Consider the following 18,262-nt stretch of genomic DNA (forward strand, 5'->3'; position numbering starts at 1 on the left):
ATCTTTCCTGGAAGTCCTAGCAGTGTCCACGTGTTTTATACTTCTCCCACCCTCCCCCCCCCCTTCCCATGCCTCTTCCCCCCAAGCCCTCTCCCTCCCACAGATCTCCCGATGTGCCTGTTCTCTACTGTTGTACTTGTGTGCTGCCCCCTCTCTCCCCCCATCTTGTCTCCCGCTCCCTTTATTGTATGTTTGGTGTGTCCGTTTTGGGGGGTCCTGGAAGTCCTAGCAGTGTCCACGTGTTTTATACTTGTCCCACCCTCCCCCCCCCCCCCCCTTCCCATGCCTCTTCCCACCAAGCCCTCTCCCTCCCACAGATCTCCCGATGTCCCTGTTCTCTACTGTTGTACTTGTGTGCTGCCCCCTCTCTCCCCCCATCTTGTCTCCCGCTCCCTTTATTGTATGTTTTGTGTGTCCGTTTTTTTTTGGGGGGGGGGGGGGGGGTGAGGGATTAATGTTAGCTCTTACACGAGCCTCGATCTTGTATACAAAAAAGAAAAGTCAAGCAAACAAACACCTTTCAAATTATAAATACAGTAGTATGATACATTTACACATGTGGATACCTAATGTAAATATGCATGTATGTCACAACACTATAGGCCCACCCTGGCGCACTCGTATCGAGAGAAAGGGCTGAAACGTCCAATGATGCCTCGAGATCCTCAAGTGATGACAGTAGATGACAGGTCATCAGTATTGTCTATTATGGTATTCTGTAGATATGTGTGTATATATATTGTTGTAGGTGACGGGTCGCGCCTCCCGGCACGGCCGTCCCACGGGTGCAACGCCGGCTGGTTCGACACAGATCTCGGGTTACGCGCCTCTATCGCGATACCAAATTACACCTGTGCCTTGCCAGTTGGGGAGACACCCGTCGCTACAGGTTGGGTTTGTCAGAGACCGAGCGAAGTCTGCCGCAACCTGTAGCCAGCTTGGTTTTAATTACAAATCGAGCGGATTGCTCTTCAATGCGACACAGATGAATGCAGTGCGGCAACTTCCATACGAATCAACCAGATTTAATGGGGGAACATTAGGGTACACAAAACAAGCAAGGCGTTCATGATAACATTATAATTCAACTATGAGTAATAACCCGCTCTTATCTAGGGAGCTATAATTAAGGGTTTCGCGGGGTGACCCTAACGAGATAAACCTTAGGCCTGGACAACATTCATACAAGACAGGGGGGTACTTGGTGGTGTTGATGGACGAGAGGTGAAGATGTGAAAAGGGCGAATGCAGCTCGTAACAAGCCGATGTCGCCGGATTCGAAGGCCCCGCTTGGGCCTGCAGTCTGCCAAATGGCGGCCCGCCCTCTTATCGGCCACGCATCAAGCGTCGCGAAATGGCGGCCACCCGCTCTCCTTATCGGCCACGCGATCAGCACGATTTTCCGTTTCTCCCGCTCAACCACGCGCGGAGAGAGCTCTCCGGCGGGAACCCGCCGCGAAGGCCTGTCCACACGCCATCCGCGCATGCGTCTTTTTCCACCTCCTCCCTCGCCCATGCTCAGCGACTACCTCGAAGCACCGCTTCCGGTTTTTGACGGCGCTTGTCGTTTTTGCCCACTCAATCGCGCTTTCTCACGTCAATCCATTGCCTCGATCATGGCATTGCAACCGAGGCCGGTCTTAATGGAACTTGCACCTTGTTTGATTGTCAAGATGTAATTAAAAGGGAACCGTCTCTTGTACACCACCAATGCACCACACAAAACAGCCTGCTACACCTTCCGACACAAAACTACCATCCCAGTACAGACGATCTATGGTAAACATACATCTAAGAGGGGACCTGAACTAATTCTATATTTAATAAACCACTAAGGGCCATTTCCGCAACACTACCCCCACCTTTCTCCCGAGGCTCTCCCGAGCCTCCACTAGGGGCAGCCCGCGGGAATGGCCCTGTCTAACGTACAGCACAAATCTCCCATTTACTCTAACCCACAACATTGCAAGCACTTAACTCCAAGAAGCAAAGTATCAGTAAGATTGGCATGTCCCTATCCTAGTGTGTCGGATCACTAATCTAACAAACACATCCACACTCTATGCACAATACTTAACATTCTAATTATGCATTTGCGCAGGAGGGCATTCAATGTTACTTTCAACACCAATATTCACATCGGAGCAAGACATTCAGAGTTTCAAAGCTTCTTGACGTGCTCACTCCTTCACGCCTCCTCCCGGCAGTGTTGTGTCTTCACCCCAGAGGGGTTTCCTTACTTCGTGGCCTTATTGGCCTCTCACCAGGTGAGTTCAGTCGGCCCAGTGGCCTAATCTCACAAAGAGTCCTTCGGCCCACTGAGCCCACAAGACGGCATGAATCTTCGGCTGCAACAGCCCACAAAATCACTTTGGCCTCCATGGCCCACAAAAATGCTTCGGCCCACATGGCACACAACCGAGCAGCAGCAGGCAACAAGCCCTGCCTTGGACAGCAGGTGGCACAGTTCTACCGATGGTAAGCAAATGCAGTCTGGAGGCATTCTTGAGGGTGCAAGTGGGGGTGATGACCTCAGCCCAGGCAAAATGAAGAGTACCCTTAACCTTCCTTGCCTGACTTATCTTGGTACGACTTGTTTTAGTATGGTCTTCTTAAAAAAGTCCTTTCACTTTTTAGCTGACAGGATGGTGTGCTTCTTAATCAATTGTTATCTGTGTGCTCATGACACACTGGTGGCTTCTCTGGCACTTGGAGAGGGCGACCGAACCTGGCCCTTGTTCACAACTTTCCCATCAACACGACTCGTACCAGGTGTCACACATGAATGGTGCGGAGGAGAGTTCATCGAACCTAACCTTTTACTTAAAGCTCTAACCAATGGCACAAACCCTGCCATTGCCACAATGATCCTAATGACCCATTTTTCCCAACCTGGCACACTGTTCCATTCTTTTAAACCTGGGCAAGGCCCTTATTTGTCTCTTTTTCTTCACTTGGTGGTGCCAGGCATAACTCATTGGCTGGGGAGTGTGACTACAACTAGGCCTCTTTGCCTGCTTCCAATAGGTGGTGAGGGACACCTAGCGACCTCGGGGTTCACCTGAGCGCGCCTCTGGCGCTCCTAAATAAGGGGTGGCTCTCTAGCCCCCACACTGTGCTCTCCAAGCACTCTAACCGGGTGGCTCTCTAGCCCCCGCACTGTGCTCTCTTAGCACTCTAAACCCTACTGTCTGGTGTCCCCTCCCGACTCACCAACTTCCAATACCATGTCACACTCCCAGCCAGTACCACCATACCTTGGCTGCACCTACCCCTAGCAGTCCGCCTGCACAATGGAACAGCAGCCAGAATCCACGTCAAATCCACTAAGTCCCCCTAACCTACACTCACTTGGTTAGGAGACTCCTACCAACAGGGTACATTGTTCGCACTCACTCTCCTCATTCACACAATCACGCCATTCATCCCAAACACCTTCGTCATTCATTCCACAGTGCCACACACCCAGTCCACAACACCATCCAACACCTTCCACTTTTTGCAGGGGTGTTTAACGCCCTGTCTGTCATGTCCCCACTATTTCTCTCACTTTTTTTTTTTTTTTTTTTAAATAGTCACGCACATCCACTTGTGCCACTCTTGTCTCTTCTGTCAGTCTCTTAATTTGCAATCTCTCTCGATATTATTTTCAGTCAAGAATTCCCTTTTTTTTTTTTTTTCTTTCCAATCTGGCCTGCTTCTGTGGCTCATTGGAAAAGGAGTGAGGGAAGGAATCCCTCATTACCCCTTACATGGCCCCGCCGCCTTTCCGCCACGGCTCATAAGGGTCACGTCTCAATTGGGGTCGTGGTCCACCCCCTCCTTTTCTCCAGGGTTCGCGGAAGTCAGGTAGACCCCACTTGGGGGAGCGGCCTCCCCCTCTTCTCTTTAATTCCCTGAAGACAGGTAAATCCCATTTAGCTAGCCGAACCCCTCGTGTCCTCAGAGAGGTCCGATGACCAAGGGACACCTGGCGGTGTCGTTGCTGGGCCCCTCTTGTTCGAAAATGGGTCCAGGGAGTATGTGACGCATGCCAACGCCGCCTGCTACGCATCTGCGCTCTACCTCGAAGTTCCTGTGAAGCTGAGGGAGAAATTACAATCCCCTTTCTAAAGCCTGCTCCTGGTGGAATTTCTATTTCCCCTTGCACCTCGAACCTATTTCCTACATCACCACTCATTCCATGCTCCGCACTCACACACGTTTCGGCCTTGACAGCACACCCCGGTGCTGTAAACTGGACTATGGGCTCACAGCATTCATCCACAGGCATTCCATCCACACATTCAGGTGTCACGCATACGTGCACCCCATCGGACAGAGTCTCTTGATTAACATCAAATCCAATTGCGAACTTAAGCTCATCGTCCGCACCATGTATGCAGATGCCCACGTACCTGCTTCGTTCCAAAGTCACATCGGTCCGGTCGCTCATCATTGGTTCGCCACACTCCTCTGGGGCTGTCAGCTTCACTTGCTGGACCTGCTCAAAATGTGTTTCATGAGTCAACAACCCCATATACTCCCTCCATGTCTCCATCACCAGGGTTTGCTCCAATTGTTGTTTCATTCGACGAGTGATGCCAATCAAGTCCTGCACCACTAACATTCCTCCCTGTGATGACGTCACACATCCCACATTATTGTGCTGCCCTACTTCCTGGCTCCATTTTCTTTCCCAGTTGAGTCGTTCTTCCTCTCTGAGCCTTTTTAGTTGTTCGTTACCTTTCCGGAGTCTTTCCATCTCTGCGGACTCCACCCTTGCTTTCTCCTTTAATTGGTCAATTTCCGATTCATATTCCTCTTGTTTCTTATGCCACCGTCCCTCTTGTGCTTCATTCTCCAACCTCGTCGTTTCTCTCAATTGATTGATTTCCTTTTCCTGCTTCATTCGTTGTTCTTTCATTATACGTTCATCCATCTCATTCTTTGACCTTGCTTTGGCTTCTGCCTGTTCGATCTGCACAGTGTAGTTCCTTTTTAGTTGATCAATTTCAAATTCATATTCTTTTTGTTTCGTATCCCATCGTCTCTTTTGTTCTTCATTCTCCAATCTCGTCGTTTCTCTCAATTGATTGATTTCCTTCTCCTGCTTCATTCGTTGTTCTTTCATTACCCTTTCATCCATGTCATTCTTTAACCTGGCTTTGGCTTCCATCTGTTCAATCTGCACAGTGTGGTTCCTTAACGTTTCCTTCTCCGTCCTCTCTCTTTCCTCACTTAACATCCTCAGCTTGTTTTGTAATTCCCTTTCTTTGTTTTGGTGTTTCTGTAACTCCATCTCATTTTTTAGTCTTGCTTTACCTTCTATCTGCTCAATCTGCCCAGTGTGTTTCCTTAACATTTCACTCTCCATCCTCTCTTTTTCCTCACTTATCTCCTCTACTCTTTCGCATGCTTCCTCTCTCCTTTTGTCCATCCTCTTCCCGTATTCCTTGCTACTTTCCATTTGACGTGCCAGTTCATTTCCTCTGTACTCTGATTCCCGAAACTGGCTTGATTTCTCAGACAATTCTTCCTTCAGTTGTTCCAATTCCAAATCGTGTTCCTCTCTTTCCTTTTCCAAGTTCTCCCGATCCCGGGAGTTTCTGCTTTGTTCTTTCTCTATTCTCTTGTTCAGTTTGCTCTTCTCTTGTTCCATGTATTCCTCCCCTCTTTTTATCTTCTGTTCTAGGCTTTCCCTTGTCTGATCACCGGATCTTACCTTTTCCTTCAGTTGTTCCAACTCATGGGTACTCCCCTCTACTTTCCTCTTTTCTCCCTGTAGTACCTGGACTTTTTCCACCAATTGATTCCCTATGCCTTCCAATTCGAGAATCCGTGCTCGTTCCCATCTGGAATCTGTGTTGTCTCGCAATGCGCCGGCCAAGGCCATTTCCGTCCAGTGAATTCGTTCCTGTGCATCGACCAATTGTTGTGACTCCCTTTGCTCCTCATTTTCCTGAACCTCACTTGCCTGCTGTAGTGCCTCATGCAATTTCGTGTGTAACTCCCCAATATAATCCTCCTTACACTCCACCTGCTCCCAGGCATCCCCCAATCGTGCATGAAGCTCGTTAATGTACGCATTGTCGTCCTGCTTATTTTGCCATGACGCATGCTGTGACCACGTGGTTTGGATCGGTGGGTGGGAGCGTTTTCTTCGTGATGTGCGGCTCGTTGCACCCTTAATACCGATTCTCTCCCACCTCGTGTCACGCTGCTGAGCCGCGCAGCCATTTTGCGACTCCATCTTCCTTTATAAATTACGAAGTTTGACACCCAATCCACTCAAAATAAAAATGAAACCAAATTTGGAATTTGCGAGCGACGTGTTTTTTTGTTTTTTTTTCTTTACGCGCCTCTCACAATCGATGTTCGGGGTGCGAAATGCACCCCAGGTCCAAATCCCACTCCTGACACCAGTGTTGTAGGTGACGGGTCGCGCCTCCCGGCACGGCCGTCCCACGGGTGCAACGCCGGCTGGTTCGACACAGATCTCGGGTTACGCGCCTCTATCGCGATACCAAATTACACCTGTGCCTTGCCAGTTGGGGAGACACCCGTCGCTACAGGTTGGGTTTGTCAGAGACCGAGCGAAGTCTGCCGCAACCTGTAGCCAGCTTGGTTTTAATTACAAATCGAGCGGATTGCTCTTCAATGCGACACAGATGAATGCAGTGCGGCAACTTCCATACGAATCAACCAGATTTAATGGGGGAACATTAGGGTACACAAAACAAGCAAGGCGTTCATGATAACATTATAATTCAACTATGAGTAATAACCCGCTCTTATCTAGGGAGCTATAATTAAGGGTTTCGCGGGGTGACCCTAACGAGATAAACCTTAGGCCTGGACAACATTCATACAAGACAGGGGGGTACTTGGTGGTGTTGATGGACGAGAGGTGAAGATGTGAAAAGGGCGAATGCAGCTCGTAACAAGCCGATGTCGCCGGATTCGAAGGCCCCGCTTGGGCCTGCAGTCTGCCAAATGGCGGCCCGCCCTCTTATCGGCCACGCATCAAGCGTCGCGAAATGGCGGCCACCCGCTCTCCTTATCGGCCACGCGATCAGCACGATTTTCCGTTTCTCCCGCTCAACCACGCGCGGAGAGAGCTCTCCGGCGGGAACCCGCCGCGAAGGCCTGTCCACACGCCATCCGCGCATGCGTCTTTTTCCACCTCCTCCCTCGCCCATGCTCAGCGACTACCTCGAAGCACCGCTTCCGGTTTTTGACGGCGCTTGTCGTTTTTGCCCGCTCAATCGCGCTTTCTCACGTCAATCCATTGCCTCGATCATGGCATTGCAACCGAGGCCGGTCTTAATGGAACTTGCACCTTGTTTGATTGTCAAGATGTAATTAAAAGGGAACCGTCTCTTGTACACCACCAATGCACCACACAAAACAGCCTGCTACACCTTCCGACACAAAACTACCATCCCAGTACAGACGATCTATGGTAAACATACATCTAAGAGGGGACCTGAACTAATTCTATATTTAATAAACCACTAAGGGCCATTTCCGCAACAATATATACATATTATTTGAGGGTATTGTGAGAGTGGACATACAGTTGTAATTTTGTTTGTCTTTGTGTATTTTGTTGAATTGATAAACATTCATTCTAGAGTGCATCTCAGCACTCAGGTAAGGCGCTTTACTCGCTTGGTTAGTAGTCATCTTATACAGACAATGGCTAAAAAAAACTTCCGAATCCTCTGAACACTTGCCTCTGAACCGTCCATACCTGTGTTTCAATCCTGACCGAGCCACAAACTGTCATCCTGGTGTCTCACAGGCAAGATGAGGCATCAATGTGTGTGGGGTCCCTGAGCGTTCACCTGCGAGTCCATTCAGCAGCGTTTGTTGGTAGACGTTCGCTAAGTTGTCCTTCGCAAAGTGTAGACGAGCATTCGCTGGCACCCTGAACAAATTGCAAATGCCCTTTCTAAGCAACATCCATCAGCAAAAACAACTATGGGCTGCAAAAACAAGCGTGCTCTCCTGAAATAAATTATGCAAGCACTGAGCTCGTCAACAATATTGCAGAGGTGCAGAAACTGGGTTTTTATTAACTTTTTGGAAAAGAACCAAATGGACTGCATACAGTTAGTTGTCCTAAATGCAAGGATTGTACTCTGGACCGAAGGAAGAAAGATGAGCAGCTCATCGAATCACATTTCCCAGCGGAACGGATTATTTGTGCATGTTGAAGATCCTTCGGATAACTGTGCGATAAGTGCCTCATCCCCATAGTTGATGCCACTGGAGGCCCCCAGTAATGGTCTATAAAAGGTTCAGCTGGCATTGTTTAGGACCTGTCATTCCACTGCAAGGCCGAGGTGACATCCAGAGAGATGTCTGCCGATTGCGACCAACCGACTTCACGCTTTCGTGTCGCTCGTATATCCCATTAATAATGGGACACACACACCTTTCATGTGTATCGGTGATAAATTTTGGGATGTTTGATTTTCTTCGACAACAATGTTTTTTCCACAATTCTGACCAAGCAAGGTTCTCCGTTGCCTTTTGGTCTTTAAGTCGGCTTAGTCGAAAAGCACGAGTCTGCCTGAGGTTTACTTAACGCAGTGGCCTTGCAAGTTCATTTATTTTATGATTTGGCCGAGCTACAAGGATATGGAAGGGAGAAAAGACAGGAGAAAAAGTTTATTTGTCAAACTAGACTGCATGGTGCCATCCATCATTCCATGCACACACATTACTACCACAACACACAACGCGAGAGCTGTTAGGGTTAGGGTTAGGGTTTAGAGCACAGTTAACAGCCTGACATAATTAAGTTGTCGCTGCAAATGTGGGACGGCATGATTGATGGAGGAGATCTCCACGTAGTCGTGTGCAATGTTTATGTGTATTTCACAAGTTGTATAAACGTCAGGTACATAGAGGGAGAATAAGGGCAGAATGTGGTTGTTGGCGGTGAGGAGGTGAGTTTGCGGAGGGGTTGGGGATGGAACGCAGGGCTCCGGGGGGAGAGGGGAGGGGAATTTGATGGAATATACACACAAAGTGTTGTACAAGCACACACAGCCTTTTCATTTTGTCTAACAACTCACTCGTATGATCTATTTACTTTCATGATCCTAAAATAATAATTATATTTTGACCAATAGGATGGCTAATTATTGTGACATGTCAACGTAGATGTCATTCTGCTATTTATCTTTTTAATTGTTTATGTGAATCGACATGTTTGTTTTCTTTTTTCAATCTCACCAATGACTACAAGAACCATTGAATTTCGATCAGTCAGTCAATTATATAAGGCAATTAATTATACAAATGGCAATTAGTTTGTATAATTGTCAAAGTTGGCCACCAAAGCCAGCTGTTGACTGGGCATCCTCCATCATACGAAGTCCTTGACACACCTGACCTCCTATCCACCTACAAGGCCATTATTGTCATGTTTATTTCACAGTTTACAGCTATAGAAGTTACTATTTTCAAATGCTACATATCGATTGAGGATTTTTTTTTAAGGACGCCTTTACAGTTTTTTGCGTAAATTTCCATTTACGGACACTTTTTCTTCTTTTCATTTACAGACATAATTGTCATGTTTATTTCACAGTTTTCAGCTATAGAAGTTACTATTTTCAAATGCTAGATATCGATTGAGGATTTTTTTTAAAGGACGCCTTTACAGTTTTTTGCGTAAATTTTCATTTACGGACAGTTTTTCCTCTTTTCATTTACAGACATAATTGTCATGTTTATTTCACAGTTTACAATTATATAAATTACAATTTTCAAATGCTAGATATTGATTGAGGGGTTTTTTTTAAGGACGCCTTCACAGTTTTTTGCGTAAATTTCCATTATGGACACTTTTTCTTCTTTTCATTTACAGACATTATTGTCATGTTTATTTCACAGTCTACAGCTATAGAAATTACAATTTTCAAATGCTAGATATCGATTGCGGGGTTTTTTAAAGGATGCCTTTACAGTTTTTTGCGTAAATTCCCATTTACTGACACTTTTTCTTCTTTTCATTGACAGACATAATTGTCATGTTTATTTCACAGTTTACAGCTATAGAGATTACATTTTTCAAATGCTAGATATCGATTGAGGGGTTTTTTTAAAGGACGCCTTTACAGTTTTTTGCGTAAATTTCCATTACGGACACTTTTTCTTCTTTTCATTTACAGACATAATTGTCATGTTTATTTCACAGTTTACAGCTATAGAAATTACAATTTTCAAATGCTAGATATTGATTGAGGGGTTTTTTTTAAGGACGCCTTTACAGTTTTTTGCGTAAATTTCCATTACGGACACTTTTTCTTCTTTTCATTTACAGACATAATTGTCATGTTTATTTCACAGTTTACAATTATATAAATTACAATTTTCAAATGCGAGATATTGATTGAGGGTTTTTTTTTTAAGGACGCCTTTACAGTTTTTTGCGTAAATTTCCATTACGGACACTTTTTCTTCTTTTCATTTACAGACATTATTGTCATGTTTATTTCACAGTCTACAGCTATAGAAATTACAATTTTTAAATGCTAGATATCGATTGAGGGGTTTTTTAAAGGACGCCTTTACAGTTTTTTGCATAAATTTCCATTTATTGACACTTTTTCTTCTTTTCATTTACAGACATAATTGTCATGTTTATTTCACAGTTTACAGCTATAGAAATTAAAATTTTCAAATGCTAGATATCGATTGAGGGGTTTTTTAAAGGACGCCTTTACAGTTTTTTGCGTAAATTTCCATTACGGACACTTTTTCGTCTTTTCATTTACAGACACAATTGTCATGTTTATTTCACAGTTTACAGCTACAGAAATTACTATTTTCAAATGCTAGATATCGATTGAGGGTTTTTTTTAAGGACGCCTTTACAGTTTTTTGCGTAAATTTCCATTACGGACACTTTTTCTTCTTTTCATTTACAGACATTATTGTCATGTTTATTTCACAGTTTACAGCTATAGAAATTACGATTTTCAAATGTTCGATATTGATTGAGGGTTTGTTTTTGTTTTATTGTTTGTTTACATAATTTTTCATTGACGGACGCTTTCCGATGGTTCTGTGATTTTTCCCGGTATACCAACTTCGATGTCCGTCGGCACGCCAAATTTCAGCTTTTTACATCACCCAGAAGGTACTGAACATTGATATCAGTATCAGTCTGTCAATCAATTAGTGAGTCAGTTAGTGGTTAGAAAGAGCTTTATATATTAGATACACTACTCGATGAAAATCCAGTCAACGAGAGTGTGTCTCAGAGGGTCCGACGCACTTTACGTAGTTAAGAGCTTTTTAAATGAAGAAATGTTTTATTCCGTTTTGGGATATTGAAAAGAAGGTGGTGGGAATGAATGAGTAACTGAGCATGGGAGATGGAGCTCAGTTCTTTTCTGATGTTATTGTTTTGTAGAGAGTATACCTCCGCCTGGTTGGCCATATCACTCAATGGTGAAGAATCACTTAAACATTTATACTAGCCGGATCCGAATCGTCACCAAAATTGAATCGATTCTTCCTTGTCACACACACAACCTGTCCAACAAGTTTCGTCCAAATCCATCCATAACATTTTCATTTACAGACATTATTGTCATGTTTATTTCACAGTCTACAGCTATAGAAATTACAATTTTTAAATGCTAGATATCGATTGAGGGGTTTTTCCTGCTATGTATCGCTTTTGGCCCAATCTCCCAATGGTGAAGAATCACTTTAAAAAAAAAAAAATACTCATATCCGAATTCATATTCAGATCTTCATCAAAATCGAATCTATTTGTCCTTGTCAGACACCTAACTGGTCCACCAAGTTTCGTCCAAATCCGTCCACAAATTTTTGAGATATCTTGTTCACAAGCGGACAGATAAACAGACCCAAATTCCACCTTCAGTGGCGGAGGGAGTCAAACACAACGTAACTGCTCTGGGACTTAGCTTTGATGAACTGCAAGGAGAAGCTGCTGATCCGACGTCCACGTAGCTACTACAACAAACCTCGAAACTATCTATATCTATATTTTTTATAACTGGAAAGTTCAATTCAAAACTAGCTGTATACTATATAGGGCCGAACTGTGGTTTTTGATTGGATGTTTGGACGGAAGGATTATGTATGTATGCATGGGTGTCGATAAAGTGGGGGATGGGGGCACATATCCCCCCCAACTTTTTTGATGAGGGGGGGTTATTCCACCCCACCCCCTACCTCTCCCACTTTCTACTCGAATATAACATAAAAATAAGTTGCTCTGTACAATCCACACAGGCCCAGATATGAGATGTACCCTGAATGTATCATCTATTTATGTATAAATCAATATTACCTTTCCCCAAATAAGTTGTTAACCTTTAAATCATTACTGCGCTGGTGGTCATTATTTAATAACGGATATCGGTATCGGCTCATGCACGTCATGCTGGATTTCTTTGGTCGGAGTAAGCACGGACGACACGGTGCACATGCACTGAAAATGTATCACGTGATTAATGATTAGTGAAAGCGTGGTCCAGGTAAATATTCCCGCTGCAGTGTGTGTAACATTATTCCTTCAAGTTCTCTTCTGAAGGAGCCTCTTTGCTCGCCCATAATGGAATTTTCAGGTAAGAAAAGTTTATTCAGTTGTTGTTACATTGGAGATGAATGTGTAATTAGAGTGCCAAGGGTCCTCAAATGGCGGACCGCGAGCCGTGAAAAGGCCTCTTGTGTTTATCCATTGAGACCAACAACACCCATCTAACAGTTGGTCCTCTCCACTTTTTGGGTGATATCAATAAAACCACGTATGTACGGACCTCGCAAAGGATTATAAAGCAGTTTTCCTTACAAATGATTTGATGCATTTTATTTTATTTTTTACATTAAATTCTGAGCGATTGATTGCTTAGAGAATAGACATCGAGTAATTGGAATATCAATAGATTGGGTGAGGTTCCCGCGGAAATCCAGCGTCATGTAAAATTTAATTGTTATGTAACTTCAACAATATCATGCAGTGAACAGTTTTATATTATCATCACTGTAATAATTTAATAATGTCGAGCTGCGTGCTCCCGAAACATGTTGCTTCATTAAATCTTTACCTCCCAGCCCCACCCCAAACACACGCCTCAACCCTTCGCCCCCAACCCCTCCACCCCCCAAACCGTCAACCCCCTCTCCAAACTTTTTGCTCCCCCATCGCAGCACCTGTATACAACGGCAAAATAAAGTAACGACAACAATTGGTTAGTAATATTTCGCAATAGTTAGTAATAAATCTAATATTACAAGCAATAAAAACATTTGTTTTAATGTAAAGGGATGTAGGGAATTTACTCCAAAATGTATGGAAACAACGTCAGGATGATCACAATAAATGATCATGTGAAACCATCCCCACATCTTTCTTTGAATAATGGTTGCCTTACCTTGTTTACACACGTTCTTATGATCATTCTTCTGATTATCATTTCTTATGATCATTCCTACCTTGTTTACATTTTGGAGTTACATCTCTACATCCTTTTGCATTTTACCTCCACCACCAAAGGTGGGCGTAGGTTATGTTGTCACCCTGTCTGTTTGAGTCGGTTTCTCTGTCGGTCTCTTTGTCTGTCTGTGAACAGAACATCTCAAAAAGTTATGGACGGATTCGTACGAAACTTGGTGGACAGGTTGGTTGTGTGACACTGACGAATCGTTCAGATTTTGGTGAAGATCCGGATATGAGAATTTTTTTTTAAAGTCAGTCTTCCTCATTGAGTGATGGGGCCAACACGATATGAAGCACAATGTCTCAAAACGTGGATGGATTATAACAATACCAAGTGGATGAGTTCTTTAGTTGATAAGAACAAACCGATTCGATTTTGGTTCAGGTCCGGATCCATATCCGACCTATCAATGGGATACCAAATGTAAACTATTCAGCCTGGCCAGAAGTATGCGCTCTACCTAGTGCTGTTCTAGTTTATAAACGTTGTAGTCAAACTTCATAGACATAGACGATCTAACACCTACCATATAAAACACAATGTGTGTGTGTGTGTGTTTGCGTGTGCGTCCCCCTTCATAAGGCTAGGTTTTAAAGGCTTTGAGTAGTGCTTTAGGAGGGATTTGAGTGTAGGGGGCGTTGGGGGGGTTAAGGGGAAATCTTTGAATGCGACTGTGTGTCAACCAGTTAAAAGACTCTGAGGACCCAAAGGACCCAGAAGACGCCGAAGACCCAATGGACCCCAAACACCCAAAATACCCTGTGGACTGTTAAAGACACAAAAGACCATGAGGACCCAGAAGACCCCAAGGACTCTGAAGATCCAAAAGACCCAAACAATCCCCAGGACCCAAATGACCCAGAGGACCCAAAATACCCCAAGGACCCAGAAGACCTCAAGGACTCCGAAGACCCAAAATACCCCAAAGACACAGACCCTGAAGACCCTGTGGGCCCCAAATACCCAAAATACCCTGAAGACCCCAAAGACACTGAAGACTGTTAAAGACCCAAAATACTCCAAAGACCGAAAAACCCCAAAAGGCCCCAAGATCCTTAAAGACCCAAAAGACCACAACAACCCAAAAGACTCTGAAGACTGTTAAAGACCCAAATGACCACGAAGACTCAAAATACCCCAAAAGACCTTTAAATACCCCGAAGACCGAAAATATCGAAAAGACCCTGAAGACCGAAAAGAGCCGAAGACCCAAAAGATCCTGGTTACTGAAAGGATCGAAAAGACCCAGAAGACCGAAAAGATCCCAAAGACCCAAAATACCCCATAGACCCTTAAAGACCCGAAAGACACCAAAGACCCAAACAATCCAAAAGACCAAAAAGACCCCAGAGCCCCTTAAATACCCTGAGGACCCAGTGGACCCCAAATTACCCCGAAGACACAAAATACCCCGAAGACCCTTAAATACCCCAAAGATCCGGATCGAGGACCCAAAATACTCGAATGACTCAAAAGACCTAGAGGACCAAAAAGACTCAAATAACCCAAAAGACACCGATGAACCAGAAGACCCAAAAATACCCAAAAGACACAAAAGCCACAAAAGACACTGAATACCCCAACGACCCAAATGACCCAGAGGACACAAAAGACACCAAGGACTCAAAAGACCCAAAAGAAGAGTAGTTATGCCTCTTACATTGGAATTGTAGACGGTGGCTTGCAAACTGAGCCTCATGGTCTGTGTACAGAAGTAGTATTTTTTTTTTATCGCAATAAATACAAGGCACAGAGAGGTGAAATTTGCTGCACATGATGTGCAAAGTGCGCAGAGTAAAACGAGTGTTCATTTACGTCTGTAGGATGTCCAACAAATAAAGATGATATAAGCACCCCTGACACTAGGCCCAGACTTCAGACTTTGTCATGCTCACGTGGCTGTACCGTCAAAAACTGTTGCAACCCCCAATCATTTTCGATGGGCTTTATGCTAGTTCTAAATAGTACATACGGTCAAAGTGTCTTGCGGCTCCGTCCCCATCAGGCTGATAGACAGTCCATGTCCCGCCCACCCTTCTTAGCTCTTCATTGCCCAATGCGTAAATATGCAGGTACACCTACTTTTCGTGGAATCATTTCAAGTTGTGAAAAATTTGAGGTGTCATGGACGATTGGACGTTCCCAAGCTGTAAAATGCAGTCGATTCACATTTGACCAAAGTACTGAGCTTAACCCAATTTTGTGTTACTTTCTGAAAAGAATAATTACAAAAAAGAAGATAATAATAATAATAATTCATTTATTTTGTATAGCGCTTTTCATGAAGCCCAAAGGCGCTTTGACAGAGTGCAAAACATAATGCATAACAAAACATGAAAACAACAATTGCAAAAAGACAAGAATCAATAGGGAAATATTTAAAGCAAAAGGAGGGAGAAGGAGAAGTGATAGTCAGGGGTTAAATGCTGTGGGTTAAGATGTCTTAGTTCTGACAAATTTGTAGTTCAGCGATGCTGTCCAAACGTTTAACCCTTTCCGTGCTGTTGTCGCAGATTTGTGACAAGATGAAAAATCTTCTTTTTTTGGGGAAAACGACAAAAGAAGTAATTTTTGAATGAAAATTTTGAAAAAGAGGATGCAGCACACAAAGGGTTAATAACACAAAGTCCTCCCCAGGTGACTGACTGGTTGGTACTTTTATAGGTTTACAAGTTCCTATCTTGGTAGATTTTCTTATTTGAGGAATTTTGTGTCATCCCCACATAGTCTTCCAACTTCCCGATATATCGTCAATTCAATTTAAAGTTTGATATCAGAATTCAAATTGGTAACTATTTATGTGATTATATCAAATTCATGAAAATGACAAAAAAACGTAAACATCTTCTCATAACCTCTTCAAAATCATTTTACCAGAAAACGTCCCCCCCTCGCCCCTAGAGTCCCTATATACAGAGAGTTACGACATGACGATCCGGAAAAATACTGTCACGTGACTCAGGGAGCCATTTTGGGGCCAAATTCGCGTTCGCTTAACTTCTCGCGTTCGCGTGTTATGCAAGTACAATCGATTCGACTACCTACGGAAGCCTTAGTTCACTGAAAATGCCGGGTTGTTGTGCATTTGGATGCACAAATAGACATGACAAGGGTTTCAAGATGTACAGATTCCCTCCAGATCCCAATAGACGTAAAATATGGGAGAATAAAGTGAGCCGTGTGGGCTGGAAGCCGGCTTCGTCTTCAAAGCTTTGCGAGGTAGGTCAAGTTACTGTCCAGTCCCATGTATTGTATTCCTTTAACACAGGGAGCACCCGGTTCCCGTAGAGAACGGGTTAACAAATTGAATTATTAACCTGTAATGGGATGCAGCCTGGACAATCTTGAATACATATTTCTTTCGATTTCTTCTTCTTTCTTGATCAACAGGCACATTTTGATCCTCATCAGTTTGAATGTGGACGTGCTGATCAGAAAATGAAGCTGAAGAATTCTGCAGGGCCTACCATTTTTTGCCATCGAAGGACCACAAAGTCACGAAAGTCTCCAAAAAGCGTGACCAGCCTCCAAAAGAAATGTGTCCACCCAAGCAACATGAGACATCTCTCCTTGTAGACCATAGCTATGCTGCTGACCCACAACTTCAGAGATCGTCAAGTTCTTGTAAGTATCTTGTTTTACAATTTTGTTTAATGTTTAAGACTTTTTTGTAATGCCCACTCTCCAATACACGCAAAGCTCATAGTGCACTGTGCATGTGCCGGTTCAGTGGTTCCGCACAATTGGCCCCAAAATGGCGGCGTATTCTCAGTTGTCGTAACTCTTTGTATAAAGGGACTCTACTCGCCCCCCACCCCCCACTCTCCAATAGCGATCAATACCCCTGATTGTATGTACAAGCAAATCGGTGGGCGGACCCTCGAAGGACTGCTTTACACCCATTGGCTGGACAGCTGGCCTCAGCCGCCATGTTCCTGCTCGGGTAGGCCCAAGCCATCTATGGAAGCACTATCCGGCATTCACAATCGTTATACCTTTCATTTAAGTTTCCCCTTCAGTGTAAATCAAAGATTATCAAGTATATATCGAGAGGTTGCAGTAGTTAGCCGTCACGGGCTATAGCAAGAAGGCCATAGCATGCATAGGCCTCAGGCCCCAAACACCTTTCTCCAAAACGATCGTGTTGTTGTTGTTGTTGTTGTGAAGTTAATGTTATGTTGAGGTAATGTTTATATATCCGAGGCAATGTTTACTTCAAAAACGAACAGCATTTCTCTGAACAACGTATTCAGTATTGTCATAACAGGTGGATTCACACACACCTTAACCACTGAGGTACGATTATATTTATCCCACAGAGCTGTGTATTCTCTTGACAAAGTGCTCCCCCACCTCGAATCCTCCCTGTCCGTTGCGCAGAACTAGTTCCAAACTGTTGTGCCGGTTGTTGCGGAAGACTTGGACTCGTACATTAGATGTACATACACCATACAGCTCTTGCCAGTCAATCAGGCTCAGTGACGTCATTGTGAGCAAGTCTGCTCTGATCAGTCGGGGAAGTCAACGGTTCTAACAGTGTCGGAGTCATACCAGATCTTAAAAACTGTACGTGCTGCTTCCTTGCTTGATTCTCAGCATTTAAGATGGACAGAGCATGGACAAGCAACCACAGGTTGACAGCACTAGCGCAGCCATTGTTGGGCCTAATGGTGTCCTGCGTTGAAGCTCCATGCTAGGCAACTCATATTATTGAATGTGCATAGTATTCGAACATTGCCAAGCAGGATGAACTTTCTCCAAGGAATGGCGTGCGGCAGGTATTT

The 18,262-nt window shown here is 44.2% G+C and overlaps 1 protein-coding gene across 1 annotated transcript; it reads right to left on the reverse strand.

The window, feature by feature from the left end:
* Positions 1 to 3,624: 3,624 nt before the first annotated feature.
* Positions 3,625 to 6,232, reverse strand: LOC144888565 (uncharacterized). Its single transcript, XM_078766981.1, has one exon. It carries the CDS (start codon positions 6,230 to 6,232, stop codon positions 3,749 to 3,751), a length of 2,484 nt encoding a protein of 827 aa, XP_078623107.1. The 3' UTR covers positions 3,625 to 3,748.
* Between the last annotated feature and the right edge of the window lie 12,030 nt (positions 6,233 to 18,262).

This window comes from Myxine glutinosa, chromosome 13 (assembly GCF_964187855.1).
Source record: "Myxine glutinosa chromosome 13, kmMyxGlut1.1, whole genome shotgun sequence".
NCBI lineage: Eukaryota > Metazoa > Chordata > Myxini > Myxiniformes > Myxinidae > Myxine > Myxine glutinosa.